We start from the raw sequence: 23869 nt of genomic DNA, 5'->3' as shown, positions 1-23869 counted from the left end.
AATGGATACACACTTTTGGTGGAATCTTTTTATCTTAAAGATAATACAGGAGGGAATTTGTGGAGGAGATTTGATTACTGGACTGAGGGTTGTAAATTGACTTTGTATATGGGATACTTCTAAGATACTAATATTTGTGCCTTAGCTCCAGACACATGTACAAATGTTCTTTTTGCTTTCTTTTCTTCATTCCTGGTACTTTTTTCTTGCACATACTTCGAGTTTAAATGCAGCATTCTTCACAGGATAACCCTTATCAGGGCTCCTTTTTTTTTTTTTTTTTCCCCTATACAAGTTTGTAAACCTTGGTTCACCAATCCAAGCCCAAGAAACAGGAGTTTTTGGCTCCTGGAACAGCAGCCATACACCTGCTAACAAAGTTAACAAAAAACTTAGTTTACTGGTTTTAAGTGAAGAGTGCTGTTTTAATTTTCTGCATTTTAAATAACTGAAACATTTACAAATTATTTACTTAATTTTTTTGAAGACTTCAATCTGAAACTGTAGAAACCGTAACAGTTCTGGTTTTGAAAAAAAAAGAATAGTAGCACTTTTTTTCACTGAAAAAGAAATAAAATTGAAAATGTTCTAATAAATTTACCTCCCAGTGCAGTGTCTGGCTTCAGGCCTTTTGCCTTATTCAATGAATGTTGCTTATAGGGCAGGGCTTGAAAGGAGAGACTCTCTTCAGCGTTACAGGGAAAAGGAAAGGGGAAGGAGAAACTGAACGGCACAGAGGCGATGTGTTATTAACAACGGAGGAGCACACGTGGGGATGCAGAGCCCCGGTGCTCTCCCTTCTACGCAGCCACCTCGAAAAGGTTTGAACACGGAGCCGACTGACACGATCAACTATCAATCTGCAACTTCTACCAGGCGCCGAGCACGCCGCCGTCACCGCCACGGCCCCCTCCGGGGCTCCGCGCCCCTCTGCGACTACAGCTCCCGTCAGCCCGCGGCGCAGGGCCCGCCGCGCCGCACAGCCCCTGCGGCAGCCGCCGGCGCCGAAACGGCCGGTTGTTAACGTTCGCCACCTGGGCTGCCCCAAAGCCGGAAAAGGGGGGAGCCGTAAGACCCCCTCCCCGTCCTCCGCGGCGGGAGGAGATGGCGAGGCGTTACCCCGCTCCTCGGGAGGCGCCCCGCGGGCAGCCCGGGGTGTTGCCGGGCCTTCCTCGGGCGGCGGCGCCGCCATTGCGCCTCCCTCTCTCCAAGATGGCGGCGCCGTTGGCGGTAAATTCGGGTAAGAGGGACCTGAGCGCGGGGCCGCGATTCTTCCTGCTCTTCCTTCTCTTCCGCGGCGATGCCGCTTCCCGTCTTCCCGCCGGTCGGGGGGCGCCGGCCTCGCGCCCCTCCAAGCCCGCGGAGCCGTGGGTGGCGGCCCTGGGAAGGCCGGGCGTGAGGAGGCGGCGCGGCTCGGGCGGGCAGGGCTGCGGGGCGCCAGGTCGCGGGGGCCGCGGTGATGCTGGCAGGCGGTGGGGAGAGCGGCCTCCTCCCGCGCGCTGGTACCCGGGACGCTCGGGCTGCGCAAAGGTGATGGGGCTCGGCGGTCAGAGCTGCCGCCATGCGTGGCGGGTCCTGGCCAAGGGTGCGTGAAGCTGGTGACATGAGAGAGCAAAGGCCACCTTGACTCGAGAGGACTGTGGTAACTCGGTGCATGTGTGATTAAACATCGCCTCTGTATTGTATTCATCTTTTAATGCCGTGTGTAATATGAAAAAAAAAAATGCACCGAATTTTGCTTAGTGTTACCCAAGAAGTCTGAAAATGTTGAGCTGGTTTCTCTTGCGTTGAGTGTTACTAAAGATTAGGAGCAGCAGGATCATCCATGGTCCTTTCAGAGCCTCTCACAAAGAGCATGTTTTGGGTTACTGAGGCAGCACTTACCCAGTATAATTGGGGAATAAGTCTAATACAAAAAGAAAAGACTGGATAATTGGAAAATAATTTCGGTGGTCATCTGCTCCAGGTTCTCTACTCCTCCTGCCCCCAGTCTGGGCCAGTTCAGTCCAGAGGCTCAAGGCCTTATCCAGGCTAGTTTTGAATACTTGTAAGGATGAGGAACATCCCAGAGGCCTTTCTGTTCCAAAATGTGACCCCCATCAGTGTAAATTTTTTTTTTTTCCTGCTCACCTCCTGAGGTACCTCTGTCTCCATTTTCTTTGTACAGTGCCTTTCAGTAGTTGAAGACAACAAAGCTCCCACCGCTCTTTAGCTTTCTCTTCTTAAGACTAAACAAGGTCAATTCTTTCAGCCTCTCATTCATCCTGTTCTCTGGTCCTCCATTTCAGTGTCTTGCTCAGGGAAGCCTAAAACTGGACACGGTACTGGAGTGGACTCTCAAACACTTCCCTACACCTGCTGGCTGCAAGTCTGTTAATACAGCCTGGTGTATAGATGCTGCCTTTGCTGTAAGGGTGTGCTGCTGACTGGTGTTCAGCTTCCTGTCTACCTGAACACTTTGGTGTTTTTCTGTAAAGCTGCTTTCTAGCTGTTTAGTCCCCAGCCTGTACTGTTGGCGTGGAATTATTCTGGCTCAGGTGCAGGATGTTGCATTTGCTGTTGTTGAGCTTCATTAAGTTAATACAGGGAGAATGGAGATGCTGTGACTGTAATACGGGCATGATCTGTAACGAAGGTGAGAAGATATTTTGATCTAACTGAATGAACTCCATCCCTGCCCCCTCACAGAAGAGCAGTAGTAAAGCAAAGACCCTTCATTTGGAGGAAGGGTGATTATTCCTACCATTCACAGTATCTGAAATCATAGAATCCCAGAACGGTTTCGGTTGGAAGAGACCTTAAAGCTCATCTAGTTCCAACCCCCCTGCCGTGGACAGGGACATCTTCCACTAGATCAGGCTGCTCGAAGCCCCGTCCAACCTGGCCTTGAACACTTCCAGGGAGGGGGCATCCACAACCTCTCTGGGCAACTTGTCCCAGTGCCTCACCACCCTCACAGTGAAGAATTTCTTCCTTATATCTAACCTAAATCTACCCTCTTTCAGTTTAAAGGTATTACCCCTTGTCCTGTCACTACATGCCCTTGTAAAAAGTCCCTTTCCAGCTTTCTTGTAGGTCCCTTTAGGTACTGGAAGGCTGCTATAAATGTGACTTTGTTAAAGTGAAAACTGGAGTAGTTCAAAGGAGACTACACTTTATTGTATAAATTACATGGCAAGAGACTCTATAGCCTTATAATTAAAAAAAATAGGGGAAGAAGGAGTTTTGTACATGAAAGATGAGATTAAAAGTTAAAGCAGATGTGGCACTAGAACTAATGAGGATTTTGCCTTAAGTTATAGTATGTTTGTGGGGACAGACATAGCGTGCTTAAGTCTATAGCCTTGGCAAAAAGTTCAGGCATAAGCAGCCACTGCTATTGTTGCCAAAAGAAGCAACCCATCCTGTCCTTCCTTGATGGGATGGTCAGCCTTTCTAAAACTATAATAATAATAGAAACAACATAAGTGGGGAAAAAGTCAGCACGGTCACTAAAGTCCAACTTTTTTTCTATCCTAGTTGCTTATTCCTTTCTCTGCAGTACTTCATCTTTCTGCTAGCATAACTTTTGCCATCACAGAGCAAACTGGGTTGTAGATGTGATCCTGCTGAAAATAAACTCTTTTTTGGACTAATTTTCAGTTAGAAAAGTTAGATCCTTAATTTGTTTGAATGCCTTACAGTACATGTATTTGGACTGGTGCAAAGCAATTATGTTGTAGGGACAAGAGCAAACAAATGGGCCAGGGAAATAGTTGAACAGCTTTTGGCAGGCACTGCAGATTGCTGCTGGTATTTATTGGACTCGGTAATTTAATAAGAGTGAAAAGACTGTTTCAAGTGGAAGTAAATCTCTGAACTCTGAAGTTATGTGAGAGAGCCAGTTATAGTCTGGAGTGTGAAATTATTGGTCCAATAGTAACTATTTTTAGTGAATCTGTCTAGGCAGGGGTAACATTATATGATTAAAACACTGATGCTTAGAAAGGGTGAAGGATTTGTCCTTTTGTACAGGCTGTCCTCAGATACAGCTCTACTGGCGCTGCTAATGGCATCCTAAATGATGACAGTTTTTGTCAGTGCCAAGTTTGGGGTGAGAGGGTTTGTTTTGGTTTTTTTCTTGTTTTGTGTGGTTTATTCCTTCACAACAGAATAAAACTGACAAAGTTTTACTTGGTTTGCTGCTTCCAAGACAGCTTAGGTAGTGGTAAAACTGACTGAAATCAGTGGTCTCACTCTGAGACCTGCTCGTCTCCATGCTCACTTGCTACACTTTGACTTGGCTTATGCTGCCTTATTATTCAGGGCATTCGTGTATCATTTTGCATTACTTCGGGGTGGTGTCTTGATTATATGAAAAAGAGGGGCATCTTCACATCAGAGTGGCTACCTCTTGCTTGCTGTCTTAATGTAGGCAGCCTGGTCAGGATGAGGTGTGGATATGTTTGGCTTTGATGCACCTCGTCAGGTTTACCTTAAGGATTAGAGCTGGTCAAAACAAGGTATGTGAGGGTAAAATGTACTTGATTTTATACCAGAGTGTTAACTTGTACATTAAAAAGAAGGAAAAAAATGTTAAGCCAGTTTTAGGTGAAATTATATTATTTTTTGTACATAGGCTACTCTGCAAGGCATATATATATCTTTATCATTTCTCCAGAAACAAAGCCACTTTCAGAGGTCTCTGCTGTTCACTACCCACTTGTTCTTTCCCTCTGTGCTTCAGGCATTGCTCTTTCAGTTGTTTTTATGATTAGCAGGGCCACTTTGTAACCTGTGTTAATGAGATACTCTGATTTTTAAAAACAAGGTTAGAAGAACTCTGGAAAATGTTGCTGCTTTTTTTTCCCCCCCTCTGTTAATTTGAATCATTTGACTAATATGATTTGTAGTGCTGTCCATCAGAGTTAATGAAGCAGGCATGTGTAAGGTTGGGAACAAGTGGTCTGAATGAAAGCAGGCAGCAACCTCTTAAAGTACGCTTAAATTAGCTTCTGCACTAGGAAAATTGTAGCATGCAAAAACCACCGCTAGCTTATAATATCTTTGGGTCAAGGACAATCTCAGTAGATGCTCAGAAACACATAATACTACCTCACTTGGGCAGCGGTTATGTGGTAGCTTGCAGACAAACAATCAGTAATAAATTTATCTGGTGTGTTTAGCAGTGATTTGTGGTGTGTAGAATCTGAAACTTTCACAAACACAAATGATATCTAGCAAGGGAAACATTATGGTACTTCTGCTTAACATAGGTTTTAAAATGTTGACTTTTTTTTTTAAATAGGATGCTAATACTAGGTGGTAAGAGTAATTTTTCATCTGTAAGGTTTTCAGTTTAGATGGTTCTGGCTGAAGTCTGAAGACTAGTTTGGTATACTGTTCTCATGAGACCTGATGATAAGAAAACTTCTAGTGCGGTCTTCATGCTACAGACTTCAGGTTCTGAGTGATACAGCTTCTAGCAAGGAGGAGATCATTCAGCTGTAGTACTAAATTCAGGTTTGAAATATGCAAAGGAAACTTTTCTTCACTGTTGAGGAAGAGGAGAGATTGTATTTCTAGAGTAGGGTCAGACTTCTCTTTAATATATTTATGCTCGCTAGCTTCCAGAAATAATTTGGTCTCATCTAAACATAGTCAGGTAACTATTTGTATTGATCTGACTATTTCTAGTAAAGGAAATTCATGTCTTTATAAACCTCTTGTAGGGAATGTTAAAAGCAAATGTGTCTTAGAAATCAAAAGCACTTGTATTTTTTTTTTTTTTAATTAAAATGAGAAAGATGAGTAAATGTGAAAGTGTCCTCAGGCTTATGATTTTTGTTTCTTATATAATATTGTCTTTAATCTTACATTTCTAGTTTCTAATTTATTTTATTCTAGACAGACTGATGCAGTAATATGACAAATTCTGATAGCACTGCTGTTCATTTTCAGTCCGCCATATATTAAGTATTTATTTGTTTTGGATTTTTCTGTCAAAAATGGAAAGCAGGAAGCCTGCCTTGTCAAGTTACATTCAGATTCAAGGTCTGCTGTCCAGTTCTTAGTTATCCTTTAATCTTACCAAAGTGAATGGAATGTCTTAGGCATATAAGGTTGAAATATTACAGAGCTTGTATCAAATATCTTTATAAGATGACTTTCAGCCATAGAACTTAGCTGCACATATAATCTTTTTTGCTTCTCTAGCTCCCTCAATACAATTAGGTTTTATATCAGACTGTTGTTGTTTTTCTGTGCTTTAAGAAAGGAAAATATGCTTTGCTTGATGGGCATAACAGTCTATACTGTCAAGCTGAGACTAACAGTAAGTTAAAAAAAGTCTTATTGAAAATAGTGTATAAATAATGGTTTTTTTCTTTCCATTACAAATACATTGTTTTATTTCTTCTTTTAGCTGCCAGCTTGTGGGGTCCATATAAGGACATATGGCAGACTGTAATGAATGCCATTTGGAAAAGGCAACCTGAAGCTATTCATCGCCTTGACCAGGTTTTAAAGAAACACAAATCAGACTTCATTTCTCTCTTCAGAAATCCGGTACTAGACTAATGCTCTCTTGTGGAATGAGTTGAAGAATTGATGATTTACTGTCTTGTATTGTTGTACTATGTACCATTTAGGCCATGACCATTCTTTTAATTCTATATTTTTACAGTACATAACACAAATGTGTTATAGCAGTCTTATTCTGCTGTAAGAATACAAATAGTTTGAATAATACATATTATTTTCTGTCTTGTACAGAATAATTTTATCTATAACATTTTTTTTTCTCATTATTTGAATGCTATTTTGAAAGGAATAGTTAAAGTATCTGATGATCCATCAGTCAAGTATTAGCTTTTCTCACTGCTCTTGTGTGCCTGAAATAAAACACAAAACTATTTTGTCTGATTTGGGTCCATGCTCATGGTTCAGTAAGGTTAATGAACACAGAACAGGTGAACACATGAATTTACAAAATATAGAATGTGTCTTGTTATGGATGTGAGATGATGTGGAAAAACTTGCTGTTTCTTGGCTGATGGATCGCAACTAGAAATATGTCTTCTTTCTGTGGTGTTACTTCTGCAATAGTATATGACTTTTTAAAGTGATAGGTCAGAAAATTTAACAGCTCTGGAGTTTCATTGGTATATTTTAGTGTCTGAGTTTCATAGAAGAAAGGACGATGGAGAAAATAGTACTTTGGAGTAATGCAGCAGTTCTGATCAACAAGATGTCTTTCATTGAGCTGATACCAATTTCTGTTGAGAATTGTATCAAAATTTACTTTCAGTCTCCATTATTCTGAGTAAACTGAATATCAGTATGCATTGTATAAGATTATTTTTGGTATGTTCCCACAAAGAGACCATTGCTGTGCAAGTGTGAAGCATTTTTAGGATGCCTTTACTATCTCTGTGTTTAAAAACACTGCCTTTGTTTTTATGACAACCTAACCTATCCGAACTGTATTTGTGAGGAAGGATTAATGTGTAAAGCTTTATTCAGTATTTGATCTTTTTTAATAGCGATTTTTAATAACTTCCGATCCTTGTTTCTCTTGCAGCCAAAGAACGTTCAGCAGCATGAGAAAATTCAGAAAGCAAGTACAGAAGGGGTTGCTATCCAGGGTCAGCAGGGAACTAGGCTTTTGCCAGAGCAACTCATCAGAGAAGCCTTTATCCTCAGTGACCTCTTTGATATTGGAGAGTTGGCAGCTGTTGAGCTCCTTCTAGCTGGTGAGAAGGGAAAATATTTAAGAGCTGGAGAAATAGAACGTAAATAGGGCCTTCTTACTTCAGTGTATGCTTAACATGAATGCATGATTCAGTCAAGGCCTTAGCTTCCTAACATAGAATGTTCTTAAAAAGAAATCTGCTGTCGCTGTCATGTAATATGATAACAGTGTTCTGAACCTTAATGTTCATATTTTATGCAGCTATTGCAAAAGGGGGAATAATTTGAGTGTTTTTTATGATTTACTTTTCATTGAATTTAAAAACAGTTTTAAAATAATTGATTGAGAGTTTTTCCATAAGGCAGTGGAACACATATTGGTTCTTCAAATTACGTATTAGTTATACATTGATATGTGACTCTATTTGGATCATAATCTAATAACTGATTAATAAGAGAAGTATTCTGGAAAGTGACACATGCTTTGCATGTAGAAAATTGATTTCAGATTTATTAAAATATAATTTTTAGTTGTCATTACTAGCTACTGTTCACTAACTTTTTAAAAAATTGTTAAAGTAGCTTGTGAATTTGTCACCTTTGGAAAGACATCTTCAAGTCAACCTTGTTTTCTCTTTTGAACTTGAATTTTCAATCTCAATTCAGACAAAATTTAATTTTGAATAAAGAAAAGATAGTGTGCTGATAATTAGCTTGAATTGATTATTAAGATGGGTTGATACCAGTTGCAAATACCATTTGGACTAGGATATTTATGGACTTGCACTTCTGTTTCTCTCAAATTCTTGGATGTTTTAATAGTTGAATATAAATTTTAATAATAGCACCCGAAATATCTGTGATTTCTGTTAAGTGCCTGAAACAAATCAAAGTGATAGTGAATAACTATGGTTACTTTGAGTGCTACACTTATATTTCAATTAGAAATACAAAGATACAGAGCCGTTATCAAAGTGCGTATGTTCGATTTTCTGTGACTATTCTGTGCTTTTTCATTCAATAGGAGAACACCAGCAACCTCATTTTCCTGGCCTTACAAGAGGTCTAGTGGCTGTTCTGTTGTACTGGGATGGAAAAAGATGCATTGCCAATTCACTACGAACCCTCATCCAGTCACGCCAAGGCAAGACGTGGACATTGGAACTCAGGTCTATATTAGGATGATGAGCTTTTAGCTTTGAGTGCTTTTAGACTAATTAGACTCAAGGGAATATGAATATTCTCAAATGTGTCTGTTTCTCATAACCTGATTCATCTGCCTTCATGTTCATTTTTTAAGCATAATATTATTTTTTTCTTACACATATTTTTACTGGATTATAAGGATATCCATTTTACTTTCAGTTCTTTCATCCTACTTCACCTTCTGGCAGTGTTTTGCTTCAGACACCCTCCCAGTCAGTGTTGCTCTAACTAGTGATGATTACTCAGTATTTCAGAGACTGAATTTCTGCCCTTGCTGTGTTCTCGCTTCCTGTGTCTTGCAAAACAGAGAATTGTGCTCCCGCCTTTACTTAAAATGGATGCATGATCTACTGGCAAATGTAATAACGCTAACATTTTTTGACTTTAAAAAGAAAACAGTACGCACTGTTTACTTCCAAAGCACAGTGATTGCTTGACTAGAGAATGATTAAAAGATGTGTTCTAGTGTAAATATAAATTCTGAAACCTAAAATAAATGATTACTTCAGAACTAGCTCCACCACTTCAGTAGGATGTACATAATTGGACAGATGCATTTACTAGTAAGAAAGAGGCTGCGAACTTGTGAGTTATGCACATCTTATGTATAGTACCTTTTCTTTTGATAGAAATTTTAACTAGCTGATCGATGGTGTATTCTCACATTCCATGTTCTTGAACCTACAGTTACAGAAAGACTTTGTATCCATTCGGCATAATGTTTTGAGATGGCACTGCTTACTGATTAGTAATGTACGTTTTGTTACTTTATTGTATATAATGTAGTTGAACATTTTCTGTCAGCAGACACAGTTGACGGGATTCACTATTTTAGACTTCCTCTGTGACTGGGAATAGTTAGTATGATTAATTGTTAAATTTATATTCTTTCCATTATAGTCAAGAGTTAATGTCCATGACAACACGCTTCACAGATGACCTAATGGAGCAGGGTTTGACTCAGAAGATCCTCACTCTTGTGTCTCACATTGATTTGAACAATGAATTTGATAAACTCCAGAGAGAGCGAGGATTGGGCAGTGAGAAACATCGCAAAGAGGTAAATATTCACTGGGTGTGAATATTCTTCTGAATTACTGCACAGAGTAGAATACAGTTAGATCGCAAAGAGATATGGAAGGATTTTTTTTTTATTTTTATTTTTTTTTACTTTCTAGTCTCTGTTCTCTACCTTTGCAAGCTGTTACTGTCTGAGGGATCATTGTAACTACTCCAAAGCCTGTGCTATACCAGTCTGGGATCCAGGTTACTTCCTGCATTTCTGTTTTACTTTTGCTCCCTGATGCTAGGGCATACATTATTTTTAGTGAAGTAGTGTAATCAAGGACAGTAAAAGAGTAAGCCTAATATTTGCACCATGTGTAAATTTCCTTTTTTTTTTTTTCCAGTTTTATTCTAAAGACTATATTAAGTCATCTGCTCTCAGCACTACCATTATCAGCACCATTGGAATAAAAATAGCAAACTAAAATTCACAAATTATTAAAACATATTGAAACCAAGTCTAGTCAGGCAAATAATGCTCTTTTTAATATTCCAATTGTGTTACTATGAACAGAGGCATTTCTAATAGTGATGAGAGAGAATTGATTGAAAACGAGTTCTCATTTTTGTAATCCACGAACTTAATTGAGACTATGACTTAACTGCAAAATAAGTTTCTAGTACAAAGATTTTAAACTTTTTAAATTTCTGAATTTCTTTCTAATGGGTGATCTGTCTAAAATTATTCTGTGTAACAATCAGTCAATTTGTTTTCTACCAAATAAAGAACTAGTTTTACATTTTTGCTGTTAATCTAGAAACTATGCAAAGAAGATCCTTCTGATTTACCTTAAATTACCTCCATTTACCTCAATTTTACCTTAAAGTTAATTTAACACTTAATGTTAGAATTTGTTTTCTTCATTTTAGGTGGTCTACAATATTTATCTCTGTGTTCATTACAACTATTATTCTGCTGGAGTCTACACAAATCTCTTGCTGTGTCAAATGTTATAGTTTTTCTCTTTATTACCCTGCATGTGATTTTACTGGAGGTGGAATGCCTATAACTCTTTATTTTTTATTTAACCAGGTACAATGGATATAAGTCAAGAACATTATTAGAAGCTCATAATCTAGCTAAATAAAATACAGTTTTACAAAAGCTATTGGTGGCTTTTTATTTTTTAACTTTTTTGTGGGTTTATTTGTTTTTTGGGTTTTGTGGGGGTGTTTTTTCAAGTTCTACTGTTTTCATAAGACTTAAAGCAGTTAAAACTCAGCTGGGGTGGAGGAATGAAGTTAACAAGTGAAATAAATGTTTGTCCTTGTTTAAAAACAGATAATTTTTGGTGTAACTGTTAGAAAAAAGACAACCTTTTTGTTTTCAACAGTGTACTTAATTTTATCATTGCATGGAATATTTTGCCAAATAAAAAGAAAAAAATATTTTTAGTTTGAAAATACTTGGTAGCCTTTATGTTGGGCATAATATTTGCTTCATATATAATAGTGGATTAGATTTCATTTATGTTCTAAAGTTGATATAAATATTTTGTCTGGGGGAAGAAAGTTCTAATTTTAAATGTCTTTCATATTTCTCAATGTCTTAAAAGTTAGGTATTTGTATAGTCAGTTGAGGGAATCACTTTTGGAGCAAGAGGAAGACTATGACCTTATCTGGGTATAACTACTAGTACAGTTGTGTATTAGAGACAGGAAATATGACTTTTTTGTGATATGTTTACAGCTACAAAAGTTCTGTGTAGATTCATGTCTCCTGACCTTGACAGAGATGCTGGTTTGCATACAGTGATATTGCAGGATATCTAGTCACACTTTGTATAAAGTACCTGGGAATATGAACATATTTAACAAGCAGAAATGTGCCTTTTGTTGTTTAGCAGTTAAAAAAACCCAACATTTTCTGTAGCTGCTGTCTTCAGAGTAATTTTTGAATTAACCTAGTCATACTGACTGACTGAGGAGGACAAACTGAACATATTGCCAGAATATTTGTATTCACTGTTTTTTGTTTGGCTTTACTTTTAAAGGTTTCTGACCTCATTAAAGAATGCCGACAGTCCTTGGCTGAAAGTCTGTTTGTCTGGACCTGCCAGTCACCACTGAGTAAGGATGACACGCTAATCCTTATAAGTTACTTGGAGAAGGTAACAGCGGAAACTGGTAGCCCATTGGACGGTGTGAACTTGTCTCTTCTCATGGCTCTCCTTTACTGCTTTGATGTCAGCTTTCTGGAACAAGGCACAGAGGATCGTGAAGGTAGTGCTGTCAGATTTCCCAAAGAGGTTATGTTGTGCACATGGATAAATTGTTGTTTAACCAATTTTGTATTGATCAGTAACAAATTGGTAGGATTTTGCATGTTTGTTTTCACATTTGTTTACTAAGTGTTGCGTTTGGTTTTTTTGTTCTTCAAGATTTGATGCACCGGCTCCCTCTGCTAGCAGAAAGACAGTATATAGCAACAATACACACTCGTCTTCAGGAGTCTCAGCCTTGGAAATTGCCAGGCCTGCAAGCTACTGTTAGATTAGCCTGGGCGCTGACATTACGAGGAATATCCCAATTGTCCGATGTGACAGGTAAATTACCCTAAAATGCAGTTGCTGCACATTCAGAGCTTGCAAGTGGTGTAAGTCAAAGTATTTGTTACCTTTTTGAAGTGTTAGTATTTACCTTTATGATAAAATTATCATTGACATACCTTTAAAGCTTTCTCAGTATTTGAGCTTGATTGCTGAGTATTGAATTGCTCTGAAATGTGCACAGATTTAGAAATAACTAGCTATTAGACAGTGTTGCGTTTACGGTGAGAATAAACTTGGTAAGAGATAAATCCCCTTGCATTCTAGCCAGTCCTCAGAGAATAGAGGGGCTAGGGGTGGCCGGACTTATCCCTTAATAGGTATGCCAATTGGGGCTGTAACTATAGGTCTGACCCGGATGCCCGAACAGCCCATATGCTGAAGGTCCGGTTGCATTCAAAAGAAGCCGTCAGATTCACGAATAGTGTGGATTAGTGGCCATCGCTATAGGTCTGACCCAGCCCAAACACCCATATGCTGTAAGTCTGGTTGCGTTCAAGAGAAGCAGTCAGATTCACGAATAGTACAGTTTATTTTCATGCAACATCTACAGAACCTTTAAGATTGCCTATGATAAATGCACAAACTGCAGGTTGGCTATGTTGCACTACACAAAAGAAAAGGACTGCAATCACACACAAGTACCCGGGTATACACTCGGCGTAGCTGAGGAAATCTTACCAAAAAGCATCTCTTTTTGGGGGGGGGGGGGGTGGCAAGAGCACAAACCTGTCGATCTGTCCCTCCGATTTGGTGTCAGATTATCGTCCCTCCAAGTTAGGTACAAACTTGGGGTAGTATTTATCTTAGTAGGTATGGTGAGTGGGTGGGACTGTAGTCAAATCATTATTCTGTCATTAATACATAATTAGGTTCATGGTGCCAAGCGGTATGGCTGGTTTTTGTGGGAAAAAGAGGGAGGACGGGAAGCAAGGTCGACTTGCAGCTGGGTTGTGTGGGAAAGAAGGGAGGATGAGGCACAGAGTTGGCAGGTTGCTACAAAAAAATCATATTTCGAGGGAACCAAGCAGAACAAGAGATAAATCTGTCCTTGAAGTGAAAGAATGGGACCACGCGGCCTGCACCCCGCTTCGCATTCCTCCTTGGTGCCACATCAAACACAAATCACTGGACCTTCATCCAGTCCTGTGTTTATTCTGGGCACTCTGTGTCAAGGAAAATGTATGCTTCACAAATTCGTCACTGTTTTGCTCTTTTGCCTTCCTCATGCTTCCGATACCCAATTTTCCAATACCTAACAGACAATAGTATTGATCAGTGTCTCATTGAAGGGAAAGAGATTTTAATGTACTAAAAATGTGAAAGATTGCATTTTAGCAGCTTTAATATCATTTGAACACTTAAATTAAGAACAGATTCATGCTTATGACTTTTTACATCTGTAAATGTTAAACCTCAGTATCTTGAGAGGACAAATCTACTTTTAATTTTTTTTCTTTCTGTACTTCACAAGCTTTCCAGACTCCCTACTAGGACAGAATTGAGTCTACTCCAGAATACCTGTTAAAGAAAATGTAAATATTATAATTAGTTAAGGTTGGTTTGTGATTCTTGGTTCACAGCCTTAGATTTGATTGGGTAAATGGATTACGCAATTTAACGCTTATTAATGAAGAAATTTGAGATCATCATCTGACCTTGACTCATCTTTTCCAGTCTAGTGTTTTCCTGTACGGTAGAAAAAACATAATTGATAGAAGCATGTCAATTTATGTGTCAGCTGTGTGTCTGAAATATGCTTTGTTTGGTAACAGATAATTGTAATTTATTTTTTCCCTTCTTGTGATTTTTGTTGCCCAGCTCTTGCAGAATTCACTGAGGCAGATGAAGCAATGGCAGAGCTAGCAGTTGCTGATAATGTCTTCCTGTTCCTGACTGAATCTGTTGTGGGGTCTGAAAATTTCTACCAGGAGGAATTTTACATTCGCAAAATTCATAACCTTGTCACAGACTTCCTTGCACTCATGCCAATGAAAGTAAGTTTTTTTTGTGTGAATAGCAGTTCTTGAGAAATGTGGGCATCTCTCCTATATTTCTAACATTAGGACAGGTAGCATAGAGATTCAGATATGACCCTCAGCTTGAGGTGCTGCAGTTCAGAAAACTTGTTAACTTTATGGAACCCATATGGTTTGGGGTTTATTTTCCACACTGAACTAAAACGTGGTTTTTAAAACACTTCAGTGTGGTGAGATTTCCAAAGCAAGCTTTTGTGGTGGTAGTGGGTTTGTTTTGTTTTACATGATTAAAATTTAAATGAATGCTGAAACTGATGGCAATCTATGTGCGTATTGATTTTGTTGTTGTTTTTTTCTTTTGAAACAGACAGTAGTGTAACCTAAATTAACTTACAGTTTTTATCTCTCATTTTTAATTTATTCTTTTGCTAATGATCTTTTTCCATATTTAAGGGGAGGGATTCTGCTTTTTTCAGTAGTATCAATTGTTGGGAAAATGAGCAGCTGTTTTCACTAGAACAGCAGAAATGCTGCAAAAAAAAAAGTTTGAAGCAATTACAACAGTTTCATGTGTTCCTTTCATTTGACCTTTGTATCTAGACATGGAAAATTAAAATTCTATGAAAATGCTTTTATTTAATTGATGGAGGCTTTATTTTGTGACTTTTATTGTGTTGAGCTGTAGTTGGAGTTGCCAAATAATTACTTTTTTAAATGTGCAAAAAAAGGATTTAAAAATATATTTTGTTCACCGTAGCCTAGCAGAATGAGAATAATATTGGCAGGAAAAAAAATATTTGAGCCTTAAGAATCTTTGAGGGCATATATGAACATTTAGGCAGCTTTTAGGTTTAATCATAATTTATTTATTGCATGTTCTTTTTCTCAAGCTGTCTTTTTAACCCATGGAATATCCATAGAACAAGTATAATGTCAGTTCAAAGAAGTTCATGTTGATAACTTTACAGCTATATTTCAGCTGCAATGGCTGCCTGCATACAACACTTACCATGTTGTTAACAGGCTTTGGACATCCTTTGAAGGCTGCATGCAATGGAGTTTTCTGTAATACAGACACAGTAGCAGTTAGGAATCTTTTAAATATATGAGGAATATGTAAGGTATGTTTTATGGAAGTTCCTTAAACAATCAAGTGCAAACAGGTTTGGAACTGTGAACTTTTTTACCAGACAGTTCTGCATTGGATGGCATTGCTTTACAAAAGATACAATGTCTCCCTGTAATGATACCAGTTTTTATGAAAGAGATCTAAGGTGGATTTTTAAACGAAGGTGGAAGAGCTGGAGCCTGACCCAGGGTGAGGTTGCTGCCATAGTGGATTTAGAACAGATGTGACCCTGTCTCCTGTATCCACAGACCTGCCTGAAAATCCAAAGGCTGTTAGTTGGTTTGCTGGTACATCTCATCTTCATTGTGTTATGCAATTGAAGGCTTTATCTCTGGGAAGAGTATTTCTCTTCCGTTTCAGTTTTTCTGCTTTGGTTCAGATCAGCGGTTTGATTGTAGCTAATGCCTAAAGATGAAGAGAGATGTTTTTCATTACAAATAGGATTTTGTAAATAGGATACAAGCAAAAATCTGACTGTTGAATTGTATTCCAGTTTGGCAGAGGCCAGTATTACTTGTTTTAGAGGGAAGACTTTGTTAGCAGGCAATTGGGATATAGGCCTACAAGGGAATTTTTTTGTCTTAACTGCTGTTATTAGTTGGCTCATGTATACAGCTATTTCTACTGAACCTCAAATTTTAGATAAGGAGGAGTGTCTGCTTTGCAGGATTTTGTTTTTAAATATATATATGTAACCTTTGTTCAGTTTCATTTAAATCTGTAAATCAGCATTTTATTTAACTCTTCTGTATAGTTTTAACACTTACGCTGCTTGCCAGTGATGATCTGGATAAATCTTTCGGGTGGCTGCATTACATTCAGAACTTGATAATTAGCTCTAGTAGTTTGGATAATTCATTATTTTGTTCATCAACAGTCCATTTTGTCCATGTATTAATTTTGTTAGTATACTAATTTGGCTAGTTTGCTCTGACCCTTTCCACAGTTATTTCTAGTTTTTAACTATTTTGTCTTGATGCGACATAATCATTTTGCTGCTCATTCAATTTTACAAATTAAGATATACTATAGATCACAAACTGATCTCTGACCATCACCAGGTTTTAATTTTTGGTGTGTTGAATTGGTTGCTTATTTCTGTTTCTTGTTCCTCAATGTCTGCTTAATACTTAACAAAACTTAACTTTTCCTCTCATGGCGATTTGCTTTCTATAAACCTCTGGTGGAGTGTTCTGTCAAAGGCTTTTTGACATTAAAATTAAATGTCAGACGTTTTTTGTTTAGTAATTACTTTTTTTGACACAAAGAATTTTAGGATACTGGTTAAAGGTTGAGGGTTTCTTAATTGCTCCTGTTGTTCTTCCCCTCCCTTTTCTCTTTTATTCCCCACCCCCCCCCCCAAAGTAATTGCATCAATCCAGAACTTTTCAAAACATAAAGTAGCTGTTGATACCCTAAAATGGTAATACCCTAAAGTGGCTAAGAAAGGTGCAATCCATAGATCTATATACAGAAAACATTATTTTACAGTGTTTTTTGAAGCTAACCTAGCTTTTGAAGTTAAAAAGTGAAAAGGATCCACCTTTTCAGGCCAAACCAGAGGATCTGGTGAAATCAATTGGGAAAAACTCCTATGGTGTAAGTTCAGGGCTTTTGCTATGAACTGAGGGCCTTGGCAGTAAGAAAGTGATTGAATATATCTTTGAATGTAAGCTCTTAGGGGGAGGGGGATTAAAAACAATAAAATTGAATATTCTTGTCATGTATGTGCAAGTTCATTTTCTTTGTTAGTTTTTAGTAGGCTGTTTAGACAATTCTGTTATTTCTGTTCTGTTTCATTCTTAGCTAAATATAGACCAGTGGTTTTTTCCACTTCATAAATTGTAGGTGAAACAGCTGAGAAACCGTGCCGATGAAGATGCTCGTATGATCCACATGAGTATTCAGATGGGTAATGATCCACCTATTTCCCTTCGGAGAGATCTGGAGCATTTAATGCTTTTAGTAAGCCCTGTTTCCTTTTAAATTACTGTGGCAAAAAGTGATTGTGACTTTCTTTCTTCATTAGAAAACCCATATCTGAATGATGACATAAAATGCTGGATCTTTTCCTTTTTAGATTAGAGATTTTTTTTTTCTTAAATATAGACACTTCTTATAACTTCTTAGGTAAAAGAATAAATTTGCTTCCTTGGCTTCTGATGTTGATGGAGTATCATTTAATACTTCTTTAGTAAGTGAATAGTGGATTGTTTATTATGTTTGAAGAATTCTTGAGCTGAAGTTATTTTACAAAATATTTAAATACCTGAAATTTAAATTATAATAAGATTATCTTAACATATGTGTTACCTTAAGCCATCTTATTTTAACATAACTTAGAAATAGGAATTTGAAACTACAGGCTATCACTGGAGTTGAGATCTGGCTAAATAAAGGGAAATTCTCTGGAATGGAACACCTTTGTGTATCTAGACCTTAATGTTTACACAGTGTTTTTTAAGTCTTCAAATTTATCCCTATTTACTGTGGGTAAACTATAATTAGGTTTTAGGGGGTTCCCCCACTCTTGACAATTATTCAGATAAAGAATTGAAATGTTTAAATAATTTTCATGTGTTGATGTGTTTGTAATGAGAATTTTGGAAGACTATTTTGTATTTGCTGTTGAGTAGGCTAGGCAAGGTGACCTCCATTAAGGCTGCTGGAATTACAATTCCCTAATTTCAGTATAAATTTGACCACAAATGTACATTTAAAGGAAAGATCTTTCTGTTTCTGTCATATTTTTTAATAAAAAAATTAAAATAAAATTGAAAGAAAATTTAAATGTGTTTATATTTAAATATTGGTTATTAAGATTACCTAATTGCACTTTCAAAAACCCCCACATCAGAAAACAGATTTGCATATTGAACTGGTGCATTTTATATTTTCTGTTCATGAATAAATGAAAAAACTTGTATATTTCCCCTTATTTAGCATGAAAATGTACAAGTGTGCAATTTTCAGTATAGCAGTCTTTAATATAGGGATTACTTGTCTTTTCCAAAGGTAGTCCTTTAGGTTATAGGACATTAACAGGAAAATTTATAGTAAAATGCTTTCTTAAGTAGTTCTGAGCTATATAGTAAACTTGAATGAAGAACTAGAAATGAAAATATACTCTGAGAAATGTGTATGTTCAGATAATTGGTAAGATATATAATCCTGATACTGGTTAACTTGTTTTTAAGTTAAAATACCAAGGTACTCATGGTATTTAAGGAGAAATGATGCTGTTTTCTTAGCGATGATATAATCTATAATAATTAGAAAGTTACGGAAGTTTCACTTATGTGTGCATTTTTAATTTATCTGGCTATCGTTTGTTCTGATATTGCTATTTAGAAGCTGTCATTTTTCAGAGCGTTTTAAGGAATGGAACACCAGCTATGCTTTGCCTCTCAGATGTGTTTAGCTGTTGAAGTAATTGTCTTTTCTTTATATAGTTGATATTTTTCTAACATCTTCCTTTCTCTGATAGATTGCTGAATTGTATAGGAAAGACCCCTTTAACCTGGAACTTGCCCTTGAATACTGGTGTCCATCAGAGCCTTTGCAGACATCTACCATCATGGGGTCCTACCTTGGAGTAGCTCATCAGCGACCCCCTCAGCGCCAGGTTATCTAGATTTTCTTGAGTAGTTACTAGTAACTTGAAACTAAAGTAGTTAAAAAAACAGGCAACAAAGTTTTTGGTATGCTTATTACAGCTGGCCTCTAAGAAGACATCTTTTATCAGTGGCTTATCTGCATGTGTCCAGCTCCGCATGACATGGTTGTTGCTTGCTCTAAAATGAGCTACTGCCAGTCACTCGTAGTTGTCAGTAAACTTAGTAAGAAAGAGTTCTAACAAACCTCTCTGAAAATTTTATTTAGGTCTGATTTTATTGGAGTTGCCAGATGAATTCTGATAGTGCTCCTGTGTTTTCTGTCTGATGACCTCTACATACCTTTGTGGTGTAACTGAGAAGTTAAACTGCCTAACTATAAAAAACTTTATTAACTGTAGTTGATAATATTTTGGGGCGTAAAAATCCATAAGAATATTGTAATTATTTAAAGCCCAAAAATTATAGCCCATGAGAGACAGAACTGAAAATTAGAATGAAGAAGCAATATAAACAGAAGAATCAGATGTTCCAAAACTCTAGATACCTGGGATGCTGTCAGCCTTTAGTACTTCTTGAAGGACTGTGCAGTGTTAGGCAAAACCTAGCACGAGGCATATTGGACACATCCCAGGACCCACCCAGAATCCAGGCAACTGGAGTTAGGGCCTGGTGCAATCTGCAAACACCCTAATATGACCCTGGGAGGAACCACTGTGTGTGTGAGTTACTGTGTAGGGATATGACAATCATAGTGAATTCTTCCCCAATATAACATAACTTGCACTGTGAGATGTGTTAATAATACTGCTGTGCAACATTTGTGAGCTGAAGTAAATTTTATCACTAGAAATACAGAATTGGAGAGTTATACTTTGCAATATCATGAATTATTTTGTTTTGATTATTTCCTCTTTGAAACATGTTTTACATCTTCAGGGAAACTGAATAGGCCCGTCTACAAAGGACTTTTTTTAAAAATTGTGATTGCACCCCTCTACCCTGCCCTGATTACATTAGAATCTGTTTTCTGTCTTCGGCTGCCTATTGTTTTCCTAAAATACTTGGATTTTTTTTTTTTTTTTTTTTTTAAAACACTGATCTTTATTTGTTCTAGGTTGTCTTGTCAAAGTTTGTTAGGCAAATGGGAGATCTACTTCCTTCCACTATTTACATCCCATACTTGAAAATGCTGCGGGGACTGGCTAGTGGGCCTCAGTGTGCTCATTACTGCTTTAGTTTGCTAAAAGTCAATGGCAGTAGTCATGGTAAGAAAAGTGATGCTTCAGCTCTTTCTCAACTCTCTTTCTTTATAAAAGTACAAAGACTCATTTGAGATGAATTGTGGCTTCATACTTTTAACATTTCATTATTAATACAAAGATGAAATTGGGAGGCTTCACTTGAAACTGTAATCTGGGGAAAAAAAAAAAAAAGACTGATTAGGTAATAAAATGTCTGAGCACCTTAGCAAGTAATTCACATAATGAAATTTTTTAAGAAGCTGTGTCTTAACACTGTAAGAGATACAGAATATGAATATTGCTTATTGTAAAATATGAAGTGAGTAATGTCTTAAGTTGTATATTCTATAAATACAGTTATCTTTCCTGACTGACTTTTTTCAGAAGAACTTTGTTCTGTTAGAGTTTTTTGGTACCTGTAATATAATAGCACTTTCTCAAAGTAAGAGATGCTGGTCAGTCCTGTGTTTTGTATTAATTTTGCATTGATCAGATTGGGGAAAAAGCCCTACTTTGAAGATACAAATAATGCTGTAAACATTCTGATTTATAAACCAGAAAATTCATTTCTACTGGTTTTTCATATTAGCACCTTTCTGTCTCTATTGAAATACAAAACCAAACAAAAAACCCCAACAACAACAAACCCCAAGCCAGAATCACTAATTTCAGAAATGATAGCTTTACTTCAAACTTTATTTTTTCCTCTAGATAAGAAAGTTTTCCTATTAAATTTAACTACCCTGCTTGTCACCCTGTGAAAGAGTATGTCACATGTTTGTCATTTTTCTAGCGGAAAACATTCAAGGAGCAGGTGGCAGCCCTGTGTCGTGGGAGCATTTCTTCCACTCTTTGATGCTTTATCATGAGCACTTAAGGAAAGACTTGCCAAGTGCAGACAGTGTCCAGTATCGTCACCTGCCTCTCCGAGGAATCACACAGAAAGAACAGGATGGATTAATTGCCTTTTTACAGCTGACCACTGTTATAGTAAATTGGGTAAGTAATCTTTTATTTGGTAAGTAACATTTTTATTTGGTTTTCTTTCTTAATACATTTTTTTTTCTTGCAAAACATCATCATTCAGCTGTGAGGTTCACTTGACCAAAAAGGTGTGTTGGGCAAATTTACCTAGCAGTTGTTGTCATTTGATTAGTGAACTTCAAAAATATGGGAAGCATCAGGAATAACTGTTACGACCAAACATGCGGTCCAGGTGAAGCAGGAGATGACACCTTTTCCTGTGTTGCTGATTTTCTTGCTTTCCTGACACTTTGGTGTCATGGAGATGCCTTTCAGAAGTGAGGTATATTCAGAAGACATGACTATGGAGTAGAAGAGTTTTTTGCGTTTAATTATGAATTTGAAAAGACAAAAATAATAGATGAATTTAAAAGGAAATGGTAGAATTGGCAAGGAAACTCATCAACGGTGAAACTTGCCTCCAGAGTTAGATTTTAAATGTCCCCAAACCAATGTACCATGTGTAAAATGTGCCATGAATTGACTGGATGAGGATTCCAGAAGAATAAAACTTCAATGCAGATTTTGTATTGTGAATTGTCTGGGTAAATCTGGATAGTATGGAATTCAGCTCTTCAGTACCCAACAGACTGCAGCCTAAAAATTCTGTGGTGTAGTGAGATACCCTTGGTTTTGCAGACACAAACACAAGACAGATCAATGAAACTAGGCTTTTTAAAAATCATCCTTGATGGTGGTGATAATGGGGTGTTCCTATGTGAGGAACTATGTTAGTACTTGTGAGCCATTAAATTGGGCTTTTTGTTTAATTAAAGTTGTTTGCTTTGGAATGGTCTGCCATTCTTCTGATGTTCTGTGTACCTTCAAGGATAAATCAGTCGTTGATACCAAACTGTGAATTAAAGATTATAAACCAGGAATAATCTTCAAAGTAATAATCCGCAGTTTTGTTTTCTGATGAACTCTGTAGAGTGAGAATGCTCGCTTGGCTCTTTGCGAGCACCCTCAGTGGACACCAGTAGTGGTCATTCTCGGACTTCTGCAGTGCAGCATTCCTCCTGTTTTGAAAGCAGAGCTATCAGAAACCCTTACTGCTTTTGGAAGATCTCCTGAAATAGCTGCTTCGCTCTGGCAATCCCTGGAATATACACAGGTATTTTAGGATTTTCAGTGCTTAGAACTGTAGCATCCTAGTCTGTTGAAATTGTCAGTGTATTTGAAATTTTCTTTTTCCTCTTAAATTTTCTTGTTGCAATTGTTGAATATAATGTTTTTCACTTAGTTAATGCAGTTGTTTGAAAATGACAGTATGGTTTTATGCTTCAGAGATCTCATCGGCTGTGCTTATTTTACATAAATACTAGTTTCCTAACAGACGGTCCTGTGTGTTCAATATCTTTTTTCCTTGGTGTATGTCACCAGTAATAAATGTTCTGCAGGTTATATATTTTTCTGTTTGGGGTTTTTTTTTGTGCATAATATTCTCGTACTGTGAGTGGTGCTCATAGAAAGAAGGTGCTGGCTGAAAAGCTCCACTTTCAGGCTTTTAATTTTTGGAGGAAGTTAACTGTAATTTACAGGATGTTGTTGCCAACTTTCACATTTACATGGCAAAGTCAGATATATATTAAAAGCCCTACCTTTTAAAAAAGTGTTTTTTCCCTTCTGTCTTTATTTCAGAAAAAAATTTTAAATGCGAATCCTAACGAAGATGAATATCAAATGAAAATGCTCTCTCTTTTGTTAATTCAAAAATCGCAGTGGGATAGGCTTATTTTATAGTCTGTATTATGGTTCAGACTAGTTGCTGTTTTATTTGGAAGAACTTGAGGCATTTGAACTGCAACTGCAGGTTTATTGTTAATTACTAATAAAAATACCCTGACAATAAGTATTAGTAGTAGTTTGAATGTTTACTGCCTTTGCTTCCTAACTTATGATATTCCTTAAAATACACTGTTTTAAGAGATAACAAGGGAAATGTCTTTCCCCTAGCCAATGTAAGACAAAATTCATTTATGTGAAAGCAGTTTTGCTCTCTGTTTGATTTAACAATAAACATGAGGCAGATCCTTGAGGATGTAAAGATAGAAGCATACAAGTGTACAACATATAATGCAGCCTTTCAGACAGAAAAATCTTACCTTTTAACATTTTAAGCGGATTTAGGAAACCTCTTCTTATAGCTAAAAAGTGATGAGTACCTTTTAGTCCCGGTAGAAATGATGGAGATGCACTTTGATGATGTGAAATGTATTGTTTGTCTGTTTTCATATCTCTTTCTGTTTTGAAGATACTACAAACTGTGAGAAGTCCAGGCCAAAGACAAGCAATTGGTATTGAGGTAAGGGTTTCTCTGTACCTAGGCAGCCTCTCTGACCATCTGCGCATGAGTTCAGGAAACACTTGCAGAGGCTGCATCTGCTGC

The 23869-nt window shown here is 37.4% G+C and overlaps 1 protein-coding gene across 1 annotated transcript in view; it reads left to right on the top strand.

Annotated features, from left to right (window-relative positions):
- The first annotated feature begins 986 nt into the window (after window positions 1-986).
- NUP205 (nucleoporin 205) overlaps window positions 987-23869 on the top strand; it is a 52424-nt gene continuing 29541 nt past the window's right edge. Inside the window, exons 1-14 of the mRNA XM_074870861.1 lie at window positions 987-1240; window positions 6404-6546; window positions 7562-7733; window positions 8696-8840; window positions 9778-9937; window positions 11937-12165; window positions 12324-12488; window positions 14313-14488; window positions 17448-17564; window positions 19087-19224; window positions 20331-20481; window positions 21251-21456; window positions 22412-22594; window positions 23735-23785. Of these exons, the coding sequence (XP_074726962.1) occupies window positions 1105-1240; window positions 6404-6546; window positions 7562-7733; window positions 8696-8840; window positions 9778-9937; window positions 11937-12165; window positions 12324-12488; window positions 14313-14488; window positions 17448-17564; window positions 19087-19224; window positions 20331-20481; window positions 21251-21456; window positions 22412-22594; window positions 23735-23785 (2172 nt within the window). The 5' untranslated portion in view covers window positions 987-1104. The remainder of the gene's footprint in view (window positions 1241-6403; window positions 6547-7561; window positions 7734-8695; window positions 8841-9777; window positions 9938-11936; window positions 12166-12323; window positions 12489-14312; window positions 14489-17447; window positions 17565-19086; window positions 19225-20330; window positions 20482-21250; window positions 21457-22411; window positions 22595-23734; window positions 23786-23869) is intronic.

Source organism: Strix uralensis, chromosome 5 (assembly GCF_047716275.1).
Source record: "Strix uralensis isolate ZFMK-TIS-50842 chromosome 5, bStrUra1, whole genome shotgun sequence".
Taxonomy (NCBI): Eukaryota; Metazoa; Chordata; class Aves; order Strigiformes; family Strigidae; genus Strix; species Strix uralensis.
Note: the sequence above shows the minus strand (reverse complement) of the source record. Positions and strands in the feature narration are given on the sequence as shown.